The 26,851-nt window shown below is 43.7% G+C and overlaps 3 protein-coding genes across 5 annotated transcripts; 1 reads left to right on the top strand and 2 right to left on the bottom strand.

Annotated features, from left to right (window-relative positions):
• Positions 1–353: 353 nt before the first annotated feature.
• LOC124684963 lies at positions 354–11,548 on the bottom strand. 3 transcript variants are annotated; one of them, XR_006997237.1, is made up of 15 exons: positions 11,136–11,548; positions 10,790–11,041; positions 10,515–10,694; positions 10,281–10,416; positions 9,649–9,983; positions 9,305–9,434; positions 8,738–8,866; positions 8,491–8,535; positions 8,276–8,355; positions 8,088–8,184; positions 7,583–7,672; positions 7,437–7,490; positions 7,303–7,368; positions 6,969–7,229; positions 354–832 (listed from the first exon to the last, which is right to left on the bottom strand). XR_006997237.1 is itself a non-coding variant. In XM_047219224.1 (15 exons), the coding sequence occupies exons 1-15, from the start codon at positions 11,546–11,548 to the stop codon at positions 817–819; spliced, it is 2,181 nt and encodes a 726-aa protein (XP_047075180.1). In that variant the 3' UTR covers positions 354–816. The 3 variants fall into 3 exon arrangements, 1 of the variants encoding a protein (XP_047075180.1); XR_006997238.1 differs by having other exon boundaries at positions 10,515–10,697; positions 11,136–11,239; XM_047219224.1 differs by having other exon boundaries at positions 354–824; positions 7,064–7,229.
• Positions 11,549–12,390: 842 nt separating this feature from the next.
• LOC124667849 (NADH dehydrogenase (ubiquinone) complex I, assembly factor 6) lies at positions 12,391–13,692 on the top strand. The gene has a single exon (XM_047205088.1). It carries the CDS (start codon positions 12,519–12,521, stop codon positions 13,425–13,427), a length of 909 nt encoding a protein of 302 aa, XP_047061044.1. The 5' UTR covers positions 12,391–12,518; the 3' UTR covers positions 13,428–13,692.
• Positions 13,693–19,214: 5,522 nt separating this feature from the next.
• Positions 19,215–20,439, bottom strand: LOC124684962 (NAC domain-containing protein 7-like). The gene is made up of 3 exons (XM_047219223.1): positions 20,274–20,439; positions 19,904–20,178; positions 19,215–19,784 (listed from the first exon to the last, which is right to left on the bottom strand). Exons 1-3 carry the CDS (start codon positions 20,437–20,439, stop codon positions 19,215–19,217), a joined length of 1,011 nt encoding a protein of 336 aa, XP_047075179.1.
• Positions 20,440–26,851: the final 6,412 nt, after the last annotated feature.

The following is a 26,851-nucleotide window of genomic DNA, read 5'->3' as shown; positions in this document are numbered from 1 at the left end:
GCTCCATATGAAGTGATTGAGCAAGGATCCGAGAATCACATGTACTCCCTCCAGTATATTTTAATTAACCCGAATTTAGTATAAAGTTGTACTAAATCCTAGTCAATTAAAAGAGACCCAAGGGAGTACTAGTTTGATAGCTAAAGGCATCCCGGGCCAGATCCTACTCCCAGCACCAAACGGAATGAGCTCAAAGTCCCCTCCTCTAAAATCCACGCTTCTTCCCAGAATTTTTTTTTTGTATAAACCAAAAATTTACATTGCTTCTTATTTTCTATAAAATACTGAAAAAAAATCGTCATACATATGAGCGCAGAGAGACTAAGTTTTCGATTTACAAGATCATGACAATATGACAGAAACGCAAGACCTTATTTAGGCTCCAGATTACAGACCTCCACAATACAAAAGCCTGATAATGCCCTGATGCCATTGTTGTAAGCTGTTAGACAATGGTCCACACAATAATATAAAGGCTGATGGGAACACAAGACAAGAACGAGCGTCATCACTGTATACTTAACTAATGAATTGTTCTAATTCTCCTATGCTTTGCAACCCTTGGTTGCTGGCAATCGTCATGTGCAGCACCTTATTGCAATGATAAGGCTTAAACTTACGAAAAGAATGTACTCCGTAACATATATATATACATATATATGATCCTAAAGCTTCCAGTGATAAATCTTAGATATTTTCTTAAGAAGAACTGTAGCATACTACTATATATGTAGCTTAGAAACTACGGTTTATTTTAGAAAAAACTGTCATTCCGGCTTCCAACTGTAGGAATGAAGCCCGATCTGTGGCGAGGTTTCATCGCCCTGCAAAATGTTGAAATATTGGGCCCACTTTTAGTGGCCCAAATTAGATTTCAGTTTTTCCTATAAATCTCAAAGCCCACATAGTGGCAGCCATGTGAGTTTGAGCCCAAGTTGGTGGCAGCTCACTAGGGAGTGGCAAGAGGTGGGAAGTTTAGTCCCACATGGAAAGTTGGGAGGAAGTTAGACCACCTTATAAGGTGGGTTGTTCCACCACTAGTAAGTGAGTGAGAATAGGAGTGCTACACGCGCGCTCCTCCTCCTCCTCGCTCGTCTCGACACGACACGACACGTCACGTCACGACGCGACGCGCGCCGCGCTCGTGGTGAGTGGATTGAGCCTCGAGCCGAGACCTTTCCTTACTTTTTGCAGCTCAGGAAAACGAACAGAGTCCTAGACGGACGCGTCGCAGTTAGTCGGTTCGGGTCGCTCCCGGATCGTGGGCTATCGAAACGTTCGTGCGACGTGGGCGTGGCCCACGTTGCCTAGGGTTTCCCGAGCCTATATAATCTCCTGCCCGGCTACCGCAGAAACACATCTAATACACGAGTTAGGGTTTCCACCTCTCTCTGCTTGCGCCGCCATCGTAGCCTACTCCATCCGCGCGCCGACGTGCAATTTCCTGAGTTAACAATGGCTGGTTTTTCCGATGCACTGAGGCCGGATAAGTTTACCGGTGTGCACTTTAAGAGGTGGCAGTATAAGGCCATGCTCTGGCTTACTCATACGAAAGTGTTCGAAGTTGCGATGGTTTACACTGAAGGAACTATATCCGACCAAGATCAGAACAAGTTCAAGGAAAACAATACTCTCTTCGTCGGATGCGTTCTAAGTATCCTTGCTGATCGTACGTGTGATGTGTACATGCACTTAACGGATGGTAAAGAGCTACGGGATGCAGCTGAATGCTAAGTTCGGTGCAACCGATGCGAGCGATGAACTGTACATCATGGAGAGCTTCCATGACATCGGGATGGTTAACAACCGTTACGTAGTCGAACAAGCTCATGAGATACGAGTGCATTGCGAAAGAGCTTGAACTCCTTAAGTGTGCCTTACACGACAAGTTTGTGGCTGGATGCATCATCGCTAAGTTGCCCCCTTCATGGAGGAACTTTGCCACAACTCTCAAACACAAGAGACGAGGAGATATCGGTTGAAAACCCGATAGCATCTCTTGATGTTGAGGAGAAAGCTCGGGCTAAGGATAATGCGAGAAAGGAGAGGGTCGAGTCTAGCGCCAACATGGTGCAGAAGAAACCCTACGGCAAGAACAAAGGGAATAACAAGCCCTCCTTCAATAAGCCTATGAAGACTACAACCTTCAAGAAGAAGAAGATGATAAACAAAGCGGATCCGAGCTGCTTTACGTGTGGAGAGGCTGGCCACTTTTCTAAGGACTGTCCCGGAGAGGGCGGACCGCAAGAAAAAGGGGAGGCAAGTCAACACGGTGACCGCTAGCAATGCTTGATGGGTACGGTAATCTCTTTCTTGTTCTTTCGGTATTTCAATCTCCATGTTGGTGGATTGATACGGGTGCTAATGTTCATGTGTGTGCTTGACATATCCATGTTCACTTCTTACCAGGTCGCTCGGGATTCTTCAGTCTTGATGGGGAATGGGTCACATGCTTCGTTCGTGGTGTTGGCACGGTAGATCCGAAGTTCACTTCGGGAAGATCGTGCGGTGAGGAACGTGCGGCATGTCCCTACTATGAACAAGAATCTCGTTAGCGGCTCCCTTCTATGCGGAGATGGGTTTAAGGTTGTTTTAGAGTCGAATAAAGTAGTTGTTTCCAAGTTTGGACAATTTATTGGTAAAGGCTATGAGTGCGGAGGCTTGTTCCGCTTTTCGCTCTCGATTTCAGTAATAAGTCCGTGAACCATATTTGTGGCAATGTTAGTGATGATACCGAGTGTTTGGCATTCTCGTTTATGTCACATTAATTTTGGTTTAATGTCTCGGCTATCCAGTTTAAGTTTAATTCCGAATTTCACCATTGCCAAAGGTTCTAAGTGCCATAGTTGTGTGCAATCAAAGCAACCTCGGAAGCCTCACAAGGCGGCCGAGGAGAGAAACTCTGGCACCTCTAGAACTCATACATTCCGATCTATGCGAGATGAATGGTGTGTTGACAAAAGGTGGAAAGAGATATTTCATGACATTGATTGATGATGCGACTAGATTTTGCTATGTTTATTTGTTGCGAACTAAAGATGAAGCTTTAGACTACTTTAAAATTTATAAGGCCGAAGTTGAAAATCAACTAGAGAGAAAGATCAAGCGTCTTAGGTCGGATCGTGGTGGCGAATATTTTCCTAAAATCTTTGATGAATTCCGTGAGGAACATGGCATTATTCATGAGAGGACGCCTCCCTATTCGCCCCAATCAAACGGGGTTGCCGAGAGAAAAACCGCACTGCTGACCGACTTGGTGAATTCCATGTTAGCCACTGCTGGTTTATCAAAGGCATGGTGGGGGAGGCTTTGTTGACTTCATGTCATGTCTCGAATAGAGTTCCTAACAAGAATAAAGATAAAACCCCTTACGAGGAGTGGTCGGGAGAAAACCATCACTTTCGTATTTGCGCACATGGGGATGTTTGGCGAAAGTCAATATTCCAATTACTAAGAAGCGCAAACTCGGACCAAAGACGAGTGGATTGTATCTTTCTAGGTTATGCTCCGTGGAGTGTAGGCTATAGATTTTTAGTAGTTCAATCTGAAGTACACGATATGCATGTTGATACTATTATGGAATCTCGTGATGCAACATTCTTTGAGAATATGTTTCCTATGAAAGATATGCATAGCATTGCTAGAATTTCTACTGAGATAGTTCCTGAATCTAGTACATCTAATGAGTATTTTGAACAATCACATGAGATTGTTATTGAGAAGGATGACAATGAAGCTCCTAAACGGAGCAAGAGACGGAGGATTGAAAAATCCTTTGGTGATGATTTCATTGTGTACCTTGTGGATGATACTCCCACGTCCATTGCAGAGGCATATGCATCTCCGGATGCGAGATGGCTGGAAAGAAAGCTGTCCATAATGAGATGGACTCGATTCTTTCTAATGGAACTTGGGAGCTATCGGAACGACCCCATGGATGCAAACTGTGGGCTGCAAATGGGTGTTCAAGAAGAAGCTAAGACCTGATGGTACTATTGAGAAGTACAAGGCGCGGCTTGTAGCTAAAGGCTACACACGAGAGAGAAGGCGAAGATTACTTCGACACCTATTCACACTGTCGCTAGACTTACCACCATTCGAGTACTACTGTCCATGGCTGCCTCCTATGGTCTTATCGTTCATCAAATGGACGTAAAGACAGCTTTTCTTAATGGAGAGTTGGAAGAGGAAATCTATATGGATCAGCCTGATGGGTTCGTAGTAAAAGGTGAAGAAAGAAAGGTGTGCAAGTTGCTGAAATCTTTATATGGCCTAAAACAAGCACCTAAGCAATGGCATGAGAAGTTTGATAGAACTTTAACTTCACGTAGGCTTTGTTGTCAATGAGGCTGACAAGTGCGTTTACTATCGCCATGGTGGGGGCGAAGGTGTTATACTATGTTTGTATGTGGATGATATTCTGATCTTTGGTACAAACATGAAAGTAATACACGAGGTCAAGTCTTTCTTGTCAAAGAGCTTTGATATGAAAGATGCGGGAGAAGGCTGATGTGATTCGAACATCAAGGCGATTAAGAACGAGAGTGGGATTACTCTAACGCAATCCCATTATGTTGAGAAGATCTTGAGCCGGTTCGGCTATATTGATAGCAAGCCTTCTTCAACACCTTATGATCCCGGTGTGACACTACGCAAGAACCGGAGGATTGCCATAGATCAATTGAGATATTCTCGGATCGTTGGCTCACTCATGTACTTAGCGAGCGCGACTAGACCCGACATCTCTTTTCTTTGTTAGCAAGTTGAGTAGGTTCATGTCAAACCCGAGTGCCGATCATTGGCATGCACTTGATAGGGTCATGCGCTACCTATGTGGTACAATGAGTTATGGGATTCACTATTCGGGGCACCCAGCTGTGCTTGAAGGATATAGTGATTCGAATTGGATCTCGGATGTAGCTGATCCGTACGCCACAAGTGGGTATGTATTTACCTTTGGAGGTGGCGCAGTGTCATGGAGATCTTGTAAGCAAACCATATTGACGAGGTCAACTATGGAAGCAGAACTTCTTGCTTTAGACACAACCATCTGTTGAATCGGAATGGTTGCGTGAGCTCTTGATGGACTTGCACTGTGGTTGAAAAACCTGTTCCGGCAATCCTTTTGAATTGTGACAATCAAGCTGTAATTGTCAAAGTGAACAATTCTAAGGATAACGCGAAGTCATCAAGACACGTCAAGAGACGTTTGAAGTACTGTCGGGAAATTGCGAAACTCCGGAGTAATAAGCTGTTACATATATTCAAACGAGACAAAAACCTGCGAGATCCCTTTACAAAGGGACTATCACGTAATGTGATAGAAAGTGCATCGAGGAGATGGGTTTGAGACCCGTTGATGTTACGCCATAGTGGTAACCCAACCTTTGTGATCGGAGATCCCGTGAATTAGGACACGGGAAGAACAAACTAGTGGTTTAATTGAGGAGAGTATTATGTAACCCTCTCTATGCGAAGATGCACAACTCTCGATTCTTGTAAGGCGGAGTTGGCAACAAGCCTTAATGTGTTTATGTTGGCTATTTTAGCAAAGATGCTTTGTCCTACGAGCATTCTTGAAATAACACACCTATATGAGTCTGATTGTTAAACGTCGCAATCTATGAGATTTGGGTGATCTCTAGTAAACTCATGAAGAGACCATGAAGTATGACGCATATGCTTCACCCGCGGGGTAGGCTACTAGCAGCCATGTACTGGTCATGACTTTGAGTGAAACCCTGTTCATGCAAAACTTGCAATTCAAGGCTTAGTCCATTGTTCAAGTGTGAGTGGATGTAGCTTAAGGTTCTAGGCGGAAGTTCAACTTAACGATCTCCGCTGAAACACTCGGTATATAAACAAGCGGCGAGTATTGGTAAATCTCTAAATGGGGATTTGAGATCTGGTGGGGGATTGTTGAAATATTGGGCCCACTTTTAGTGGCCCAAATTAGATTTCAGTTTTTCCTATAAATCTCAAAGCCCACATAGTGGCAGCCATGTGAGTTTGAGCCCAAGTTGGTGGCAGCTCACTAGGGAGTGGCAAGAGGTGGGAAGTTTAGTCCCACATGGAAAGTTGGGAGGAAGTTAGACCACCTTATAAGGTGGGTTGTTCCACCACTAGTAAGTGAGTGAGAATAGGAGTGCTACACGCGCGCTCCTCCTCCTCCTCGCTCGCTCGTCTCGTCTCGACTCGACACGACACGTCACGACGCGCGCCGCGCTCGTGGTGAGTGGATTGAGCCTCGAGCCGAGACTTTCCTTACTTTTTGCGGCTCGGGAAAACGAACGGAGTCCTAGACGGACGCGTCGCAGCTTAGTCGGTTCGGGTCGCTCCCGGATCGTGGGCTATGCGTAACCGACTCGAAACGTTCGTGCGACGTGGGCGTGGCCCACGTTGCCTAGGGTTTCCCGAGCCTATATAATCTCTCGCCCGGCTACCGCAGTAAACACATCTAATACACGAGTTAGGGTTTCCACCTCTCTTCGCTTGCGCCGCCATCGTAGCCTACTCCATCCCGCGCGCAGACGTGCATCGGCGAACGGGAGAGCAGGTCTCCGGAACCGCTCGTCCTTGCGATCCCGTACGGGAGAGGGCGAATTAGGTTTTTGGGAAGCGCTCGCGCGACCGCTCAAGCTCTCCATCACGGGTCGCCTTCCGTCCAAGTCGGGCGGTGCTGCCTACCGTCGTCTACAACGCCGTCTACTTCGACCCGTCGTCCCCGTCATCAACAACGTTACTGCTGCGACATCATCTGCTACACCTCCACCGCCACCTCCACCAGATCGGTACGTGCGACATATCTCGATCTGTTTAGCGATGGATGTTGTACTGTTTGCTATGCTACTGTTCATGTTGATCACTACATCTAGTATGTTCGAGTTTCACATGTTAGTAGTTACTGTCGTCATGCTTAATATTCTGGAATTAATCATGGAAATTGTGCCTAATTATCCAACACAAAACATACAACATATATAATTTTTAGACAAGCCCTTCTACTTCCAAGAGCGTTCGACGCTACCAAAGAGCTATACGTGGAACCATCAACATTTTCTACCTTGGTCTGTCCTATGTTCCAGCAGACTGTCCCAACGACTTCTCAGGATGTCATAGGCATCTGGACATGGAAGAGCTATTACAGAGGAGCTGCCGTTACTTGGCAGCTCGATCACCAGACCCAACCGCAACAGCGTATCCATAGCTTTGTCGATAGGCATTTCAATCTACAAGTAAATTAGAAGCTCACTCTTAATGACAACAAGTACCAGAAAATACACGCAAGATATAGACTCCCACCTTCGCATTAAACTTCTCATACATGAACTGCTCGCATCTATCTCTTATGCTTGTGCGAGATGACACCTGCACGGACAAAAGGAATCAGTGACATGTGACTTAGGTCTGGGGCACTGAAAGCAAACATGGCACACCTGATACTTATTTCTGCAGAGTAACATAGCATACGCCAATAGTGCTTCTTTATACTGTATAAAACGAGTCAGGTAGGGAGTTTTCTTGCTCAAATACCAAGTGAAATGCATATAATGTGTGCTATTGGCTGTCTACTGAATGTTACCTGTTGTTGCTCGGAAGCATCTAGAAGAAAGTAAACTGAACCAAAGCCACTTGCTAATGTCTTCTCATAGAGTGTCTTGTTGACCAGAAGCTGGAGAAGAGACATTCATATCAAATAAACTATCTTCTGTCATACTAAAAAGTACTTGAAAACGTCCTGGTTTTCTTAAACTGTTAACTTAACAAACTTACCAGTGCGTTATTATTTTTATGCATGTACTCACGAGTTAGTACTAACTATATCTGCCACTCTTTGCAAACCGAACCTCTTAATTTATTAACTTATCAACCATCTGTCAATATATTATTAGTTTTATGCATGTTTTAAGGAGTCAGTACAAACTATATTTGCCACGCTTTGCAAATTAAAGTACTCCCTCCGTCCAACAATGGATGTCTCAACTTTGTCTAAATTTGGATGTATCACCTAGAGAGTATAATACAACTGTTTGCAAAGTTGTCTATAGAAATGCAATATACTCCTGGTAAATAAGTAAATGTTTCACCTGGTATCTATCCCTGGTCTGTTTGTAGCCTAGCGTCACACGAAACACAAGTATTGCAAGTGCAGTAAAAGCAGCTACGTCAAGAAGGAAAGCTGACCTGCATTGTGGTGGAAGGAATATAAGCAAAGTTACCTGTTTAGTGGAAATAAGGAATCACCTAACATTACTGACACAAATTACATACTTACGGAGATGAAGCTAAACTCTCAAATTTGTAGTTCACAACATATGCCAACAATCCTACTACGGTAGCTATATCCAGCCTTACCTGTATTAACGAAAAATCTATCAACAACCCTAAGTGCAGGAAAGAAAAATAGTACCATATTATGCTCCTGTAACTAGAACAGTTATTTATTATTTTACAGATATGTGTAACATAAAAGATCCAACAGAGAATTACAGTATCAAGGATGCGGAAGGACAACTTCTTGTGAGGAAAAACCACCTGCAGACAAATTGCCGATGATAGTTAATATGATTGCCAGCAGTAATCTCTGAATGCAAAAAAACATGCAGGCATCCTCTTTGCAAAAAAAAACTAATGCTAATATAATCTGAGCATTTCAGAGGCTTTGCAGGCAATGTCAGTATTTAAACTGCATCGTAGTTAACTCAAATGCGTCCATGCAAGAGACTATAGCGCTTACTGGCAGATCTGGGATGGGTATTTTCTCGTAAATTTTCAACTGTGGTGGCAGCATCTCAGATTTATCCCTCTCAGCATTTTGAGCATCATCATCAGAATAAAGTATGATCAGTTCTTGGAATGCTGGTTCCTGGAAAATAAGAAATGGAACTATGTATCTTCATTGCATAATATTTTCATAAAGTAACATCTCTATAGCTGAGCATCCCATAGTAGTTACGAATTAAGAGAATATCAGATAATCATCTGAATATTGTCAGCTTACTATCAATGAAAATATGTCTTCAGTATTTGGGGCAAAGGATATGTCCATCATATAGTACATTTAGATTGTTTATTATGCTTATGTTTCCTTATTGAAGGTGCTTCATGGCCATATGCAAGGCTGCAGAGTGCACACCAGTTCTATTTGTGCTTGTGCTACCGGATTCAAGAATATTGAATGCTCAAGCATTTAATAAATTAAGCTCAAAGCACTGCACCAAAAACACTTCACAATCGTATATGTACATTTATATTCATCACCTACTGGTAAAAAAGGAGTGTTCACAAACCAAATTCCAGATACCTGCAGAGTAGACTTGGCAAATAGAATAGCAAAAGAAGCTTTCAGTATCTCCCAGAAATTGTTGTCACAAGATTCTCTGCTTGCTGGCTCCCATATATTTGCAAGCGTAATTCTAGGCAGAAAATTTGGCCTGAAGAGAAAGCAAGGATGTAAGAAAGAAAAGAAAAAGAATGCGGAGTAGAATTACGCTTGCAAAAAGAATCTTCGGAGAATGTTGAAATTCATGATAAGCGCATGGTTATGAGGTTCTTTGTAAAACCATGGGATCCGATAGTACTAAGCAGAAGCGAAAGAAGTGCTCCTAAAACAGCAGGAATAAAACCAGCATCTATGTGGAATCTAACCTCACATAGCCTTCAAGTTGTTCTGTATCAACATCAGATTTTGCTGTTGCTTCTGGAAGGGATGGGATTAGTCCTGTCCACGTAAGCAGCCTCCTTAAAAGTCTGCCACGAGGACCTACAGGTGACAGAAATCCTTCATAACGAGAGACTGCCCTTTGTGCAGCAATCCAAATAGGAAGATCTGCATCTGGTAATTGATCTGATACAAGATTGTCCTGAGAATAGTTTTCTATCAGCATATGTGAATTCTCTGCATAAGTTTGCTGTTTCAGCCATAGCTTCAATTTGTCAATCCAGATCTGAAATCCCTGGCTCCCTGTTGATCTCTTCAATGCCTGGCGTGAACTAAAATCATCACAAACAATTAGCTAAAAGATGGTAACGGACCTAGCAGTCTACCAGGATTGTGTGTTGAGAGTTGAGACAAGAGAATATAACATGAATATCTAGGAGATGGTGAGAGAAACTGTGGTACATGAATGATCACAGTTTGTTCATGCTATCCTAACTTCAATATTCTGGACAGTTCAGCTCACTAATGAGACAGTTAAGTTGGAATGTGACTAAACGTGATATGACAAGATATAATGAATGCGATTAAGTGAAGTATCGGGACGGGAAGATTGGCTGACCTCATTGATCCATTTCCCCAGTTTCCCCAAGGGTTTGGAAAGGCTGAAGAAAATATTCTGCAACAGCTTTGACTGCAGGTAATCAAGCTTCTCTACCAAGAGCAGGCCTCTCTGGCTCTCGGTCGCATACCCACGCCTGCGAAGAGCAAACAAAGAGTTAGCCATGCCAACGGACAGACCTAAACACGTTTTGTGCACGCACGCACAAAGACGCCATGCCCGAACCAAACTCACCGGAATATGATGGCATTCGATTCGGCTGCCTTCTTCCAGTCGACGTAGACCGGCAGCGTGAGGAGGTAATCGCTGTTGAGGGAGTAGGTGAGGAGCAGATCCTGCGCGGAGAGCTCCTCGAACTGCGCGTTGCGCAGCAGGTTCATGAAGGCGCGCTGGAAATGAGTCGCGAAAGCAACCCTGCTTGATTTTGTTTCCATGACAACACAGGCGCGCAGTGGACCCTGTTAGATGGTAGAATTGATGATAGGTGAGTATGACGAACGAACAAGTACCTGGTGGGAGCAACAGGATCCGGGGATAAGCCGAGCAGAGTCCTCCAGTCCAGGCTTCTCAACAGAAACGACGACGCTCCATTTTCGTCGTCCGCCGACTTGCCGAAGAGTCCGTTCACCGCTGCCTGATCACGGATGGGGCCGGTGGAGGTCGGGCCGTTCTCATCTTCCTCCTGGCTCCGGAGCATGTAGTATGCGCGCATCTCCTCGAGCGTCTCCTTGTGCTCGGCGTGTAGTACCGCGTCCAAACACCTGCGTCATCGCACAGGAAAAGTTTGCTCATTCTAGAGTAAGTATTTCTGATAGCTGGTCCTATGATTTCATTGTCGAGGGGGTTACTAGGTACCTTGCGAAGCGCGTGAAATCGTCGGCGGCGGCGGGTGATTGGGCGGGGAAGAGCGGGAGGAGGGCGTCGAGGAGCGCGGCCTTGGGGACGGCGATGTAGCGCTGGCGCGGCACGCTGATGCCGGAGACGCCCTCCTGCTTGCTCCCCTTGCCCTTTCCCTCATCCTCACCCCCCTCGTCTTCGTTCTTCTGCTGGTCTTGGTCATCGCCGTCGGCGGTGGCCGCGCCAGCGCGGACATCAACGCCGTTTTGGGAGAGGGGGTCGGGGTCGGCGCGAAGTGGCTCGAAACGTACGGGAGAGAGGTTTCCCACGGAGCAGCGAGCCGCGGGGAAGGACCTGGTGGCGCGGGCGGCCGCCGGCGAGGTGGGGAAGGAGGGGATCGGGATCGCCGCCGGGTTGGCGCGCAGGAGCATGGCTGGTGGCGCGCGAACCAACGGGTGGCCCGCAGCCGGATAACGCCCGCGCGGAGGCGCGGCCTGCCACGTGGGCTCATTGAGCGGTATGGGCCGTAGTGGGCTCGGCCCAGAGAACCAGGTGGAAATGGGCAGTGAGGCATCCAGCAGGGCACCACCCGCCGTCTCCTCCTCCCTCCCCGTCTCCGGCGACGCCGCACCGTGATCTCGCGCGTCTCACCTCCGTCGCCACGCCGCCAAGGTATGCTCCTCGTCCTCCTCGTCATATGCCCTACTCCGCCGCGACAGCTGCCCCCTGCCGCGCCCGCTCCACCCTGGCATCTCACGCGCGCGGCTCCCCGCTCCTGCCGCCCGCAGCTGACCGGCGCCGACGGGTCTGTCCTGCTCGTCTGAGGGGTTCGCCTGGCCTTCGTCTTCACCTAGCCCACCACCAACGCCTAGGCAGTAGGTCACAGCCTCCGCAGTCCACTCAAGGCCTGGATCTACAGTTCGCTTGTTTCTCTGCTACTCGCGCTATGCTCTCTGTTCGCTGCTAATAGTACTTCCTAGCAAAATCGAATTGGTGCCGGTTTCGGAAAATGTGCTCTGTTTATTCTGCTGCAGTCTAATCATGGATATAGTGATACCAAGTTCCATTTCAACTGCAAGTTCCTCATGGTTTATTCGGGAGTATATCCGAAAACCAGTTTCACTGCCTCAAATGTCAGCCCTCATCTGCACTAGTTTAACCTAGAATAGCTACATCAATATACATAGGTTTCAGTTTGGTTTTCCAAGGCAGGGAAGCACATTTTTGTTTTGTGTTTGTTAGACTGTTCGGTGAAAGACAATCGGGTTATAACATACTTGCTAATTTCGTTTGGAATTAATTGTTCCTTCTACCAATGTTGGCATCATATATATGGCTAAACAAGTGTTTGCAACATCTCCTCTTCACTGCAGGATCTCATACACATCGGAGACATAACTCATGAGCGGCGCCCCTGCAGCAAGCGGCAGCCTACGGACGGCCCTCTCGTACTGCGTCCAGCAAGTCCGCAGCTATGACTACCACAACTACCTCTGCATGCTCCACCTGCCTCCCTCCATGCGCAGGGCTGCCTTCACCTTCCGGGCGTTCAACGTCGAGACGGCCAAGGCCATGGACGTCGTGTCCGACCCCAGGAAGGGCCTCATGCGCCTCCTCTGGTGGAAGGACGTGATTGACAAGATCTACGCCGGCAAGACTGTCGAGCACCCCGTCGCCCTGGCGCTCTCCTCGGTCCTCTCTCAGCAGAAGATCAGCAAGCACTGGCTCAAGAGGTCGCTGGAGGCGAGGATAAACGATGGGAACAGGGACGAGTACGCCATTCCGGAGACGGTTCCAGAGCTGGAGAGGTACGCGGAGGACACCCAGTCGACCATCCTTTACATGACCTTGCAAGCCGGCGGGATACAGTCGACGGTCGCTGATCATGCCGCCTCGCACATCGGCAAGGCTAGCGGGCTGCTGCTGCTGCTCAAGGCGCTGCCGCACCATGTGAGCAAGCAAGGGACGATACCGTACATCCCGGCGAGTGTGGCTGAGGAGTGTGGTTTGCTTACACAGGAGGGCGGCAGGTCAGAGGTCAGGATGGGTGATACGCTACCAGATGCAGTTTTCAAGGTTGCATCTGTTGCCGAAGCTCACCTGCAGAAGGCGCGGGAGCTCACCGCGTCCGTGCCAGCAGAGGCGATCCCCGTGCTCCTCCCAGCGGTGCCAGCACAGGTCCTCCTGGACTCCATGCGACGCCGTGAATTCAACGTCTTCGACTCACGCTTGTCCAGTGGAGTCCATGGCATATCCCCTCTGTGGTACCAGCTCAAGCTCAACTGGCACGCATGGCGAAACAAGTACTGAAATCATCCATACAGTGCGAAGCCTGTTTGTCGAAAGCATGGGTCAGTGTTGAGTTTTAGCTCAGACTAAACGTGGGGTATGTGTTTACCGAAATGTAATAAGCTTGATGATGAAGAAAAGCTCTGTCTTGCTACTTGCCAACTGACTGCCTCTGAGCATTTTTGTTGTAGCTTCTTTTTTCTCGGATACATGGGGTTGTTTGCTTTGTTTGTAGTCCAATTTTGATATGATGTGGATGAATGTTTTCTGTTGTGTCTGTTCTTCAGTTGCTTGCCCAGATCGTTCCAACACAAGGCGGGTTGATGGACTCCGTAGGATATGGGGCTTGATTTGTTGCAACTCCATTTCAATCTTCAGTACCCTATATTACAGGAAGGGTTAAGTGGCTACTCTGAGATGAGTTGACAAGGATATGAACCTCAATACTTCTACTTCATGTTGCTAGCTTCAGAAGTGCGTGCACCATGAAGGCATAAGCAAAAGCTCATGATCATCTTTCGATCTCGGTTCTTCAGGTAATGCTGATATGGGTAGTTGTCTTTTGTGAACTTGCAATCAAGTAAATTTTGCTCTTGTTGCAAAAGCCCTGTGACTGGTGTTTCAGTACCTGTTTAGCCCGCTGTTTACTTCTGAAGTAACCTTTGTTCTCAAGAAAAAAGATCCCACTATTATTTGCATTTCAGCCTTTCGCTTCTTTCATTGACGGGCAGTTTACCACTAAAAAGTTCAAGAGTTATATTACCAGTTACCAGGGTATGTCTAAGAAACTTTGGCAGATCAGTGAATATGTTCCAAGAAGTCACTCAACTACAGAAGTGCTTGACTTTCTGAGATGCATTTTTCTGTGAACCTTTCAAGATTTGAACCGGTTTCAAGAACAAAGAAGATATGTTTTGCTGAGATTTGTTTAGGTTTTTTGGAATGCTGTTGGACCGAATTGTGGCTGAATTCTGGCCGTCCCCTATTGTCAAGTGACATGTCTTCCTAGTTCACAGAAAAATGCATCATAATGCTGTGAGTTCCTTCATCTTGTCTTTTACTATATGACCTTAGCAAATTCTTGCACTTAATGAATATGGCTGCAATAAAGCTCTATTGTGCCGTGCTGAAGGAATTCTATATGAAAAAAATGGGAAAAGTATAGTTTTACTGCATCTAGTTCTGAAGATGCTTCTTATTTATTTCTTCTACTGGCTACTTATATCTTCCGAAATTGAAAAGGCTACTATGCATGTAAGCTTTGGGCAAGACACCTTAAATATGGACATAAACAACTAGGTAAGCACAACTCTGAAGTTTGGATAAGTTCAGCACTATGCACGGGAAGTCAATAAAGTAGCAAACCACTGGGAGGATACACTTGGGGTTTAGAGACAAACACCTGTGCTCACACGCTTAAAAGCAACTCAACATAGCCTTTTTCCATTGGGACCTTCACCCTTGCCTTTTTTTTCTGAATGAAGGTTTGGTCCCTGGTGGAGTAAACAGCAATCACTGGGGGAAGAAGCATTGTCCCCCTTGCTGGATGGCTGGCCCCAACGTGAGCTCCACACCACATGCCTGCGTTGCCCCTGCCTTCGTAGCTACTCCCACATATATTAATTATTGCTTGCTTCTGGCTGGGCGATGGTCTTCATGTGTGGTTGGGTCTATGGCCAGCTCAACTCATGAGTATACTGCATTGCTGCTGGGTCTTGGGTGCTGTATGTAGGCATGCCAGAGTAATTCCTGACAAGGAAAAAGACCATTATTGTTGCATTTTCTGCCACTATAGATGGTAGCATTGGTGTTCCCGATCCCAGCAGCCAAGTTAGGACTTGTTTCTGGCCGAATGACTACGAAACTTATGTTGCCATGGTATTTTCAGCTTGCACTGTTGTAAGTAACCATCCAAGAACCTGATCCTCTGCCAAATCATATTCAGTTTAACCGAAGCTTCCAGAAACCATGATAAGATATAGTACATAATTGCAACACGTATCGTTAATATGCATCCATATTGTCTTGTTAGGATGAACTGTAAACAATGATAATAGCCTGTAGTTGATACCCTCTATAGTGTGTCACAACTCACATCAGGCAACACATCCAGTTTTTTTGGCAGATAATTGAAAAAATGCTCTTCCAGCCCATGCATCAAAGATGCAAACAACCAAAAAACATGTATAGTTTGTCTTGTTGAAAGTGAGATGTGTATGTTGGCATGTAATGCCTACGCATGTAGGGCTTGACATCACCCAAACAAATATAAATGGAGATTGCTTGCATTAGGTGGCTTCGTCCTTAAGCTTGGTCACAGGTGGGGGAACATATGCTCATATGCTCAATCATAGCACTAGATTAGGAGTTTAGAGTTAAGACTTAAGACTAACCTAAACCAGTACCATTTGCAAAGGAGATCTCTGGTAGTTCTTCTGGCTCCACGCAGCCCGCATATCCCAGGTAGAGATCAGATTGAGTTGAACTATTTTTTTTAAGTTGTACTCTATCAATGATTCAAATCATATATTTCATTTTTTGTCCTGCAGATGTACTAAAGCTATTTTCGCAAAAAGAAAACACAACATTTTCTTGTGGAGAACCAATAGCATGGACAGGAAGCGGCATCTTGATCTGAATTGAGTGTTCTGCCCTTTGGATCTCAGTGCTTCCACTAATTACTGAAGCAGGATCGGAAGAATAAAACAGGGGCATCTTGTTACATTTGGCCAATGGTGGGTCTGCATTCATAACTCCATGATACACGCATACATCTCCAGCCCCGGGTTGAGCACAATAATGAAGTAAGTACATGGACCATTTTCCCTTCGTTGAATAGTTTCTTAGTTTCCAATGCAGCAGCTGGAGAATTTTTTGTAAGAACATCTATTTAGATGGTAGGATCTTATATTCCTTTTGTATCTAGTTTGCTTCTGAGTAAAAGGACATACATGTGCATCATTGTCCTTATGATGTTATATTTGGCATGCTGGATATGCAGTGTGAAAACAGCATAGTAGAACAGAGGATTAATTAGTGAGATATATAGAAGGGCTGCATGATGGGTTCTCACATGAGAGCTTTCACGCAGGCATCATTTTATCTTCCTCTGCAAACAAACATCACCATCTTCCCTCTGCCCCTCTCCCTTACTTAATTATTCCTGCATGCTGGCCTGGTTCCAAGCACCCCTGCCGCCTTTTCCACACCTTCTTTTCAACCTCATACACGCGCAAATAATTATATCATATTGTGCTCCCCCTTTTTCACCTGAAACCGCAGCCACTGACATGCTGGTCAGTACGCTTCATGCATGTGTTCCATCATGCCATTTTGCTTCACACAAACCGAACAGTATTGAGTGGTGAGAGGTGTGAGCGATGTGTGCATGGCCTGTGGTGAAGTGTTGGGTTCGTTCTTGCATGCACTATATAAGCCAGCCAGCCAGCCAGACGGAAGCTAAGTTGGTGGGAGGCATGCATGTTTGGCATCCCCTTAAAGCAGTGGCTAGGAAGCATGCTTCCTCGGCTGTACCACTCGGGCCATAAGGGGTCGCTATCTCATCTCGAGCTTTCTTGTCTCTAATGCTGTCATCTACTCGCTGCTTCAACATCATCCTTGGGCCATAATCACCAGCCTGTTCTATATGGTAGGTGAGTTTCCATGCATTACTGTTCTTTCCTTCTTGCCACATCATTAATTAGCCTAGTTAATATCTGTGGGATAGTTTCTCTCCTTTTTTCGTTATTCTCCAGAAAGTCATTTCTTTACTTGTAGCTCCTTCCTCAAAAAATACTTTAGCCGGTGGAGCAGTGTACAACCGGCATATACATCTTTCTGCATATCCTTCTGAAGAAAATTACATGAAAGAAGAGTTACTGTTTTTCTGGGACAGTTACCTTGTTCCATCTTCCAGCCTAGCAGGAAGTACTTGATATAACTAGCTAGTCAGGATGAAGGTTGTTTTAAGCATATTGTTATGTTACTTCTCCATGACATGCTTACCGATAATTTTCTGTGTAAGCACGCAGTTCTATATATCAGTGCTGTCAATTTTTGTGAAGCCATTCACACAACATGTATTTTTATATGATGTCAAGTTAGCTAGTTAATTATTATCCTCCCTCTAGCGTACTGAATCCAACATGATGCAATTGGACTGTTCTGTATCAGGATCTAGAGAAGTTCTTCCATGCATTCAAGTCTCTGAGTTGATTGAACAAAATCTGTTTTGAACTAAGTTGTTTCTTTCTAATCAAACTTGTCAATATTGCTATTATGCTCTGAAACTATCTATTCCCTGTGACTATGACGCTATGTTGAGTTCTCTATTACCTACTTGTTTCGTCGTCAGTCATTTGCAACTACCCAGAATCCCTAACAGAGACCTACATTTTCTCGCGCTGTTTTCATGAGTTGTTTTAGGACTTTAACTGTGAGAATGAAGGCTTGGTCTATAAGTGTATTTTCTTATTTATGTAGGTACTATCGTATTAGAGTATACATAGCTTATACTGAACTAAATTAAATAATATGAAGAACATGTTAGACTAAAATTTCTGACCCATTACTAATAATATTAACTGGTGAAGTTTAGACTTGAGATAACATCATAACACATGCATTCTCAGGTACTTTGACAATAATTTTCTAGGTGATCTGCTTGAGCACCACATTGTTCAAGCAAGCTAGCTGGCATGTATACACATTTAATCAAATATAAAGCATGCATATAATCATAAATACTTCATCCCTGTATCACTTTGTTTCTGTAAAAGAAGAATTCACAGATGATGAGCTCAATGCGTATTCACATGCATCCATACAGAGAAGAATGATGGCTCATCCATCGGACTACAGAGGGAGAATGATTAATCATCCTTATTAAGATTAAGTAAGTGTTACATTATTTACATATTTGCCTCAGTTATTTCGATGTATTTTTAGGTATTCTTACATGGATTAATGATTCTAGATAATCACTTCTGAATTTAATGAAAGATCTTCACACTGTAATTTGTATAACCTCTATTACTTAAAAAAAAAGCTGAAAGTAAAAATATGTAAGATCACAGGTATAGACATCTTCTTAGCATATGTACATGGTGGAATTCTGCTGAAACTGTGTGTGATATATATAGCAACAAAATCATGTAGAATATAAGACAGTTCTTGTGTAAGCCAATTTTTCACTCCTATCTGTTCTATTTATACATAGTCTCTCGTTATGAAATGGACATTTGTTTCTTCAAACCTAGTTGTGAAATGGACATTTCAGTAGTGCAAATGACATGACATTTGATAGTGGTATATATGAGATGATTCAGCATCCTTTTTGGTTCAGTAATTAATATGTATACATATATAGTAGTCCCTTGTTATGTGCAGTAGGAATTTAAGGACTTCAAATTAGCTAACTTGTTGGAACTATTTAACTTAAAAGTGCGATATCGAGAATGCACTTGTTGTTCACAACAGGTTACAAATAAATAAATAAAGGTCATGGTATATAAATGATGACAGTTACATAACCGAACCGTGCTGCCTGTCACGAATCGTAACTCATGAAACTTGTATGTCTTCCATGATATTATTTCTTATATATATAGCAACACGGTGATCAAGCATATTTAGTACAATGTCCCTGAAGCACAGCACTACACACAGCGTAATAGTCATATTTACATGGCATTATGTAACTCAAATTACTCATATGTCCAACAATTGATATGATCATCATCATTATTGTAGCTCCTTGAGATAATAATTATATATAGATGAGATGCTATATATTAATGGCTCTGATCATCACTTCCACGGATCAACTTGACTGCTCGATGTCGATGTTGAAGCGTAATCAGTAGCCACCTCTTGCACCTTCTCATTGAGCCGAAGAATGTCTCCTTCATCCGTATAGGCTACACCCTTGGCTGCATCGTTACTAAGCTGAGATGCAACAAATTTGTCCAGTACTCTCCAGTCAGTGGCTGCTTGGTCGTCGACGGAATGGTCAATAAGTTGAACATGGTGGTGGTGTGCATGGTGCACATTGATTTGGTGATCATTTGGTGATGCCAAGAGAGAATGGAAGCTGGAAGGGCTCTCTAGCTCATGAGGAATGGTGTTGAGAATATGATGATGGTTTGGCATTTGGTACTGTAGCTTGAACTCTCTCTTGTAGGTATTGTTTAGCATGTGGAGGTGTTGTTCTTGCAGTGCCATGCTGTGGTGAGGGGGCATTCCTCTCATCGGAGAGTTGAGATCATGCATGAAGGGCCCATCATCGTCTACGTACCAGCACGGTGCATCATGGTCTAGATCTCTTCTTGTTGTTGGTAATCTCTTCTTGAACACCCTGCACACTACCCATCCTTCTTCCTGAAATATGTGATCAGGTTGGAGGATTAGAAAATCTATCTTTGAACACTGATCAACTGACAATGCAGATATGATCCATGTATGTTGAGTTATTGACAGAATTTGGAGGACTAGCTTGCCTGCGGAGGGCCATTCTCATTGGTCTCAAGGCGGTACTCATGCATGATCCAGTCGGATTTCTGGCCATTGGGAGCTCTGCCCTTGTAATACACCAGGGTCTTCCTCATGCCAACCAAGCAGTGCTTGGCATAGATGGGCTTGTCCCTCCCCGTCGCCTTCCAGAACCCAGCTGCAGTTGCGCGGTTCGTACGAGTCCCTGTCGGATATTTCTTGTCCTTGTGGCTGAAGAAGTACCAGTCGCTCTGCTCCTCCTCAGGCCCTATCCTACATTTCTCTGTATGTATAGAAATGAATGTACAGGATCAGAAAAATATTACATTATATTGAATTCTTGTTGCTAATTCGACGGTGTGTGTAAAGTGTGTATACCTTGGAGATCCCATGGCTCTATCTTGTAGAGATCAACATCTTTTATGACGTTTAGGTCAATCCTTCTTGAGGCCACCTTCTTCCGGAGGTAGTAATCCACCAGTTCCTCATCAGTCGGGTGGAACCGAAAACCTGGAGGAACCTGCGGCTGCATACTGCTACTCATGTTGTTGGGTTGACGATCAATGTAAAATTAAACCTGTAAATCATTTGAAAATAAAATTAAATTATTATTACATGTGTGTTAAAAATGAAGCATAGAATGCTGAAGATATGAATGAAAATATCAGGCAAGTGTGCATATATATATAGACAATCGGAGCCAGGAATGAAGCATAAGGGGGGCAATCTTAGTATGACGGAGGCAGAACTTGATAAAATCATGCAAATAAGGAGCTCTCATAGCTAATGTTCAAAGGAAAATCATGAGCATAAGGGGGGCGTAGCCCCTCTTCGTCCCCCCCTGTCTCCGTCCCTGATCATATATGCCTATATATGTAGCCTGGCCGGTAGTTTAACTGGTGAATTTGATGGAAAGCTGGGCAAGTATATTTGTTTCTTGTGTAGATCTCCGGGTGGAGGCGTGCATGTGATAATGGATGGGTGAAAAGTAGTAGTCATGCTAGAAGCAAGCACGATCATTTTTGGTGACGCATGCATATGCTAAGAAGCACCACTCATTGCACCTTGTGGAATGTTCCCCAGCTTCTACAGAAAGGTTGATCGTCCCATCATGCATTGTATGTCTTGTCCCTGCTCTATAGCTGATCTACTTTTATGTATTTGCATTTTTGCACTTGTATAAATCTGCACTACTCATTTCGATAAATAAATCTGTACTACTATTTGTGTCATCACACTTGTACTAACTAGGTAGTAACTAGCTATATGTTTCAGTCAAGTTGCTCATGCATGCATGTATCTATGTCTATGATCATATGTGCTAGCTGGACTTTAACTTCTAGGCGCCTGGTTTTCTTTTTTGACGGTTTGTTTAATTTTTATGATACATATGTTTAATTAATAGCCATGCATGGTCCATATATGTGTATATACCTGAACAAAATTTTAACTACAAATAAGAATGGTCAAGTGAAGGACCGAATGAAATATACATATGCTAACTTACACATGTCAAGCTTTTCAGCAATATAGTCATTTATCTAAAAAACCATAGACGTGCCAAATCTTAATGTGTACTTAATTAATTATAATCGTGTGTTATATGGGATGAGGATCGCTTTTCGTAAGAATAGTCATAAGTATACATAGTGTTTTCTTCATGTGCTAACCTCTTAAGCGTCGATTATTTTATGGGTACGGTGTGACTAGTTCCCAGAGGACTAACTTCGTTCTTAGTAGAATGACATCACCGAATCGAACTCACCATTAGCATGGATCACGAAGAAAATCTAACGGTTTAAATTCATATTTAGTAGTTGCAACCTTACTTGCAACCGAAAAATCTCGGTTGCAGCCCAACCCGCACTCAAGTGCATGAATCACGATGCAAATCCGACATTGCAGGAGCACTGAGCACGAGCTTTGTTCTCAGACTATTGAGAACCAGTTTCCGTTATTTTAGAAAATATCAAGAAATCTAATACAATCTATAGATACATCCATTGTCTATATTCATTCTCTGCATGAGAAACAAGACGCCCCATCTACTGGTGGAGATGGAAATAAAAGATAATAGAAAGCATGTACACATACCAAATTGATTATGCAAGTATTTGTTTTTCTGTAAAAGGAAATAGGTGTATAAACATCGATTTGCGTTTGGATTTTCTTGATGTGGTGTCAACAAAAGCTTGAAGTTAAAAAAATCATAAACATATACATATATACATCAATCTGGATCAATGTGAAGTCCATACTGAAGACACAATGAGGTCTGTATTGAATATCCAGTTAATTAAACGTATGCAAATCTTGCTTTTATGAAAGAAAAAAAAATGCAGTTTTATCAAACAGAACATCTATCATCATAGATAAGAGTTCTAAATATATAGGGTTGCAGTCAAATACATGTTCATAGGACACTTGTGATATCTAGGGTTTTCTATGTGAACGGAACCGAGTAAGGATGACACACCCACGGTGAGAGAATGATGCATATATACCTTCTCGGCCGTCTGATATCAGAGATGTGATGAAACCTTGTAGAAATCCAGAGATCTGGCTAGGGAGGGAGCAGCTATAGCAGCTAGTAGACAGGGCAGAACCTTTTGTCTCTAGGCTTCTCTCTCTCCCTCTCTCTGATCTGCCTTTCTGATCCCTAACTCATTGTCTGGCTCAGATCCCAAGAAGAATGTCCCAGCAAAGAAGAGCACGTACTACAACAACATCAGTAAAAGCTCAAGGGCCTCAAAGAACAACAATACAAGAACAACAAAAGTTGAAATGAATCTAGCTCCTGATCTCGAAAGTACATGCATGCCTCCATATGTGGGTGCATGAAAAAGCACATAAGGCTCAGCTCATATACCTGCTGACTACAGGAGTTCTTGGCTGATTGTCGATTACTTCTTCTTCCTCTTCCACTTGATCCTGCTCAGAAGCTAGCACATGCAGCAGGGAGCTTGCTAGCTGAGAGGAGAGAGGGAGGTTGCAGGTGAGACTGGGAGAACGGGAACGGGAACGGGGTTGATGAATGAATGGGCAGAACGGGATTGGGTGCTCAAAAAAGAAAAGGAGCGCACGACAATTAATCTATGGCCGCCGCCATGAATGGACAGATCGATTGGCAGGCTGTGGAAGAAGCTATATGTTTCCCAAGGTAAAACCCAAACAATCTAGCTAGGTAGCTCTGCTAGGATTAATATCCACAAGGCAAAGATCGATCAGATGAATTGGATGCGGCGAAGATGAAGCTTTCTGCAGCTATAGCTAGGGTGAAAGACAGAGACGGAGAAAGGTGGTGAAGATGGTGGCGAGTGAGAGAGGGTTGAGGTGGAGAAGAAGAAGACGTAAGAGAACAGCGACCTTTGTCTGGGATGTGGACGTGGGGCCCACACGCAATGCAGGAAAAAAGGGTGGGGGCCCCGACCACCCACCAAACAAATCCTTCCCGTCCACCCTTGTTGCCTCGTGCCATCATTCCCTTCCTTTTCCCAATTTCTTTTTTTAAAGAACTCCTCTAGGGTTTGTGGCTCCATCCATTTTCCAGTGTAACTGTGAAGGGTAGGATTAAGTAAAAATCTACTCCCTCACCCTAGAACGGAAGGTACACACATGCACTTCGAGGTCCGACTTTGATCTGTGGTCATAACTTATAAGCTTATATTGTTAAAACCGGTCATACGTGGTTGGTTATGAGCCACAAAAACTCTCTCATTCAACTCGTATTGGGAAGATATTTCCAAGGGTAGAATTACTACGGACATGATGTTATTGGTATAATTGATGGAACATGATAAACCTTGAATGTGGGGGCACCGATATTTTACGAAGGGGGTAGTATGAAAAGAACTGGAGGAACGCACCTCTATGTAGGATTTAGCTACCTTGACCGATCATATATGTATGCCAGAAATAATAGTCTAGTCGTTCTAAGATAATGACATTTGTACGCCTATGATGAGTACTCGATCCGCGGATCGATCTCATGTCTCAACACCGAAAGTGATGGTCTCTTACACTTTTACCAATATCGAGATCCCTTTGTTTGTTAGCTAAATCTTTTGTTTGAAAATAACGTTTGGAATATCTTCTTTAGCTTGGTTCGAATATCTATATGATTAACCTGCAAAAAAAAGTAGTAGAGTTGTATGCATCAATCGAGGCAAAGGCCGGGGTTGTCCTCATTTAAAAAATGGGAAAAAAATGAATATCTATATGACTATAATCTTGCCAAACGCAACTGGCATGGAAGTAAAAAGTGTGTCTTCTGTCATCAGGATGAGACTATTAAACACTTATTTTTCCAATGTAAGTTTGCTAGGTCTATATGGTCAGCCGTCCAAATTGGGTCTACCTTATACCCACCACGTAGTGTTGTCAATTTATTTGGCAACTGGCTCAATGGTGTGGATGTTAGGTTTAAACGTCTTATTAGGATGGAAGCGGTTGCAATTATTTGATCGTTGTGGCTATGTAGAAATTAGAAGATTTTCAATAATATTTCTTCTTCTTTTTTGCAGGTCATCTACCGATATACAGCTTTGCTTCGTTCATGGATACCGTTGCAGCGTGTGGAGCACCGGGACCTCTTTACGGAGGTGTCTTCACGGTTGGAGGATACGGCGAGGGATATTTTCTCCCAACATGGGTGGCAGCGTGACCTCCGGCTAGACCCTCCTAGCTAGTCTTTGTTACTGTTATTTGGACAATGTTTTTTATCTTTGAACCCTTTTTGTGGTTTTGTAACGAATTTGTGTGCGGCTGTGTGCATCTTAGTTATACAGAGGCCGGGTCTATTGCGCAAGTAATAAAGTGCCCATTTTTGAAAAAAAATCTATATGACTATATGCATTGACAACTGATACTATTTAAGAAGAGTCTAATTAACTCCATGATGCATATGCCAAGTAGATAGAAAGGCATGCATGTAGCAATCTCATGCGTGATAAGTGTGCATGCCCCGTCCTCATTGCATCGTTTGTTCCCTAGCTTGATCGTCATCCTACGTACGTACGTAGAGTGTATATATGTAGAGCATAATGTGTGGGTCAAGCTTAGTGAAGTAAATAATTATGTGTGTTTCCCTATGGGGTATATGGCATTGATCATTAATGACCATGCATGCTCATGATCTATCCCCGACAGGCAGGTGCATATTGCAGAATTATTGTGTACGTAGATGTATAGAGAGATAGAGGTAGAAGACCACAAATGGCTAGATCGCCTATAGATTGGCATCAATGTATACCGCAACACTGATCATATATAGTTGGTTACAATAGTTCGTATTATCGAGACGGATGTGCCACAGCTAGCCTCTGCATCCACCAATTCATGCAGCCAAATATTATTAAAACTGCAACAATTCGTCTAACCTTTCCAAAAGAAATTGCTACTGAAATTGAAATAAAAACTATGTGTAGTTTGTGGAGTGAAATGTATGTGCGTATGTTTTGTTTAAACGTATGAAATTTACCAAATGTGCAAATACAACTAAGTTATTTAGTCGCAGACAGAAATATGAATATTTTGACCAAAATTTACATGCATAATATTTTCATCCCATAAATCGATTTATTTATTTATTTTGTAGAACTTTCTAGGGATAATTTTATCATTAGAGACACTGGACGGGAGTGAAGAGCTTCAAGGCATGATATCCTAGGGGTTAGTTGGAAAAATAAAACTTTGAGGAGAAAAGTGATCCAACCCAGTACGTAGTTATAAAGGGGCAAGCTGTGTATTTTCGCTCTGGTGCCAAAACGAAGCTCTGAAATGAAAGAGTGGAAGTGGATAGATATAGCTTTCCACGAAAAAGCTAATTTCCAAGGCCTTTATGAGAAATAAAATCGAAGTGATAGACCATGCATAGAAACAGCAAGTGGGCCCAGTTGGGGGGACTGGAGAAGTGTGTGGGAGAATACATTCTTGGCTTGTGCCAAAAAGGCATGTTGCATATCATTCCTCCCAACACCACCCCCATGACAGGCGTGAGCTTCGTCCGATGATTAGCCTCACACCAAGCCACCACATTATTTTCCTTTTCTATCCTGGCCCTCAATTGATTTTTGCACGCTCTGCTACGCGTGTTGCCAATCTTCCCATTTTGCTACTGCATTTCTACTTTGACGGTCGAGAAAGAAGATATCTATGTAAGATGGTTTTTTTTTGTCTTGGTAGAGTCCGAGAACTATGTCCTCGCAACCGGGCCATCTCGCGGCTTTTGTTGAACCTGCGGGAGTAAGTTTTCTCACACTCAAGATTATGTCAACTTCTAACTAATGCAATGATGAGTAAGTATTTTGCGTATCTGCGTAAAGAAGATTATGTCTACACTTGTACATCAAGCTCCCATGTCTAAATTGACGTGCGCTGATAGTAGGCGTGTAGGTGGAGGCCTAATCGCATCATCAAGAATTCAAGATTAAATATGTTTCGCTCGTCGCACCCAGTCAAGAATGAAATTCCCTGTAAACTGGAAGAAAGCTTGTGGCAATCATGAATAAAGCGCGTGATCTGATGACTCAGCGTTGCAGCACTTTGCACTGCCTTGTGGTGACATACATCGTATTCGTCGGGAACTTCAGTTCTTACATGTGCTATGCTGTAACACAATTCTCTTTTTTTTGCGGGTTGCTGTAACACAACTCTACCCGTGTACCACCAAACCTAGCTAGTCTGTTTCAGACAGCTTTACCCCTCAAATTCAGCAAAACATTGCACCTAATGATAAATTAAGATGGTTTCAAAGGGTTGATTTATTTTATACCTAACATAGAAAATCCATGTGATGTTTAAAGTCGTCTCGATCACCATCACTCTGCTTCTGATGTGTGTTTGCTCTGATCACAGCCGTTTGTTCAGGATGATCCAATACTAATACAACCGACAACCTTACAGCTTAATAATGATCAACAGAACACGAAAACAATACCACTCTAGCAACTTTGCAG

Source organism: Lolium rigidum, chromosome 1 (assembly GCF_022539505.1).
Source record: "Lolium rigidum isolate FL_2022 chromosome 1, APGP_CSIRO_Lrig_0.1, whole genome shotgun sequence".
NCBI lineage: Eukaryota > Viridiplantae > Streptophyta > Magnoliopsida > Poales > Poaceae > Lolium > Lolium rigidum.
This window is presented reverse-complemented; position numbering and strand designations above follow the sequence as displayed.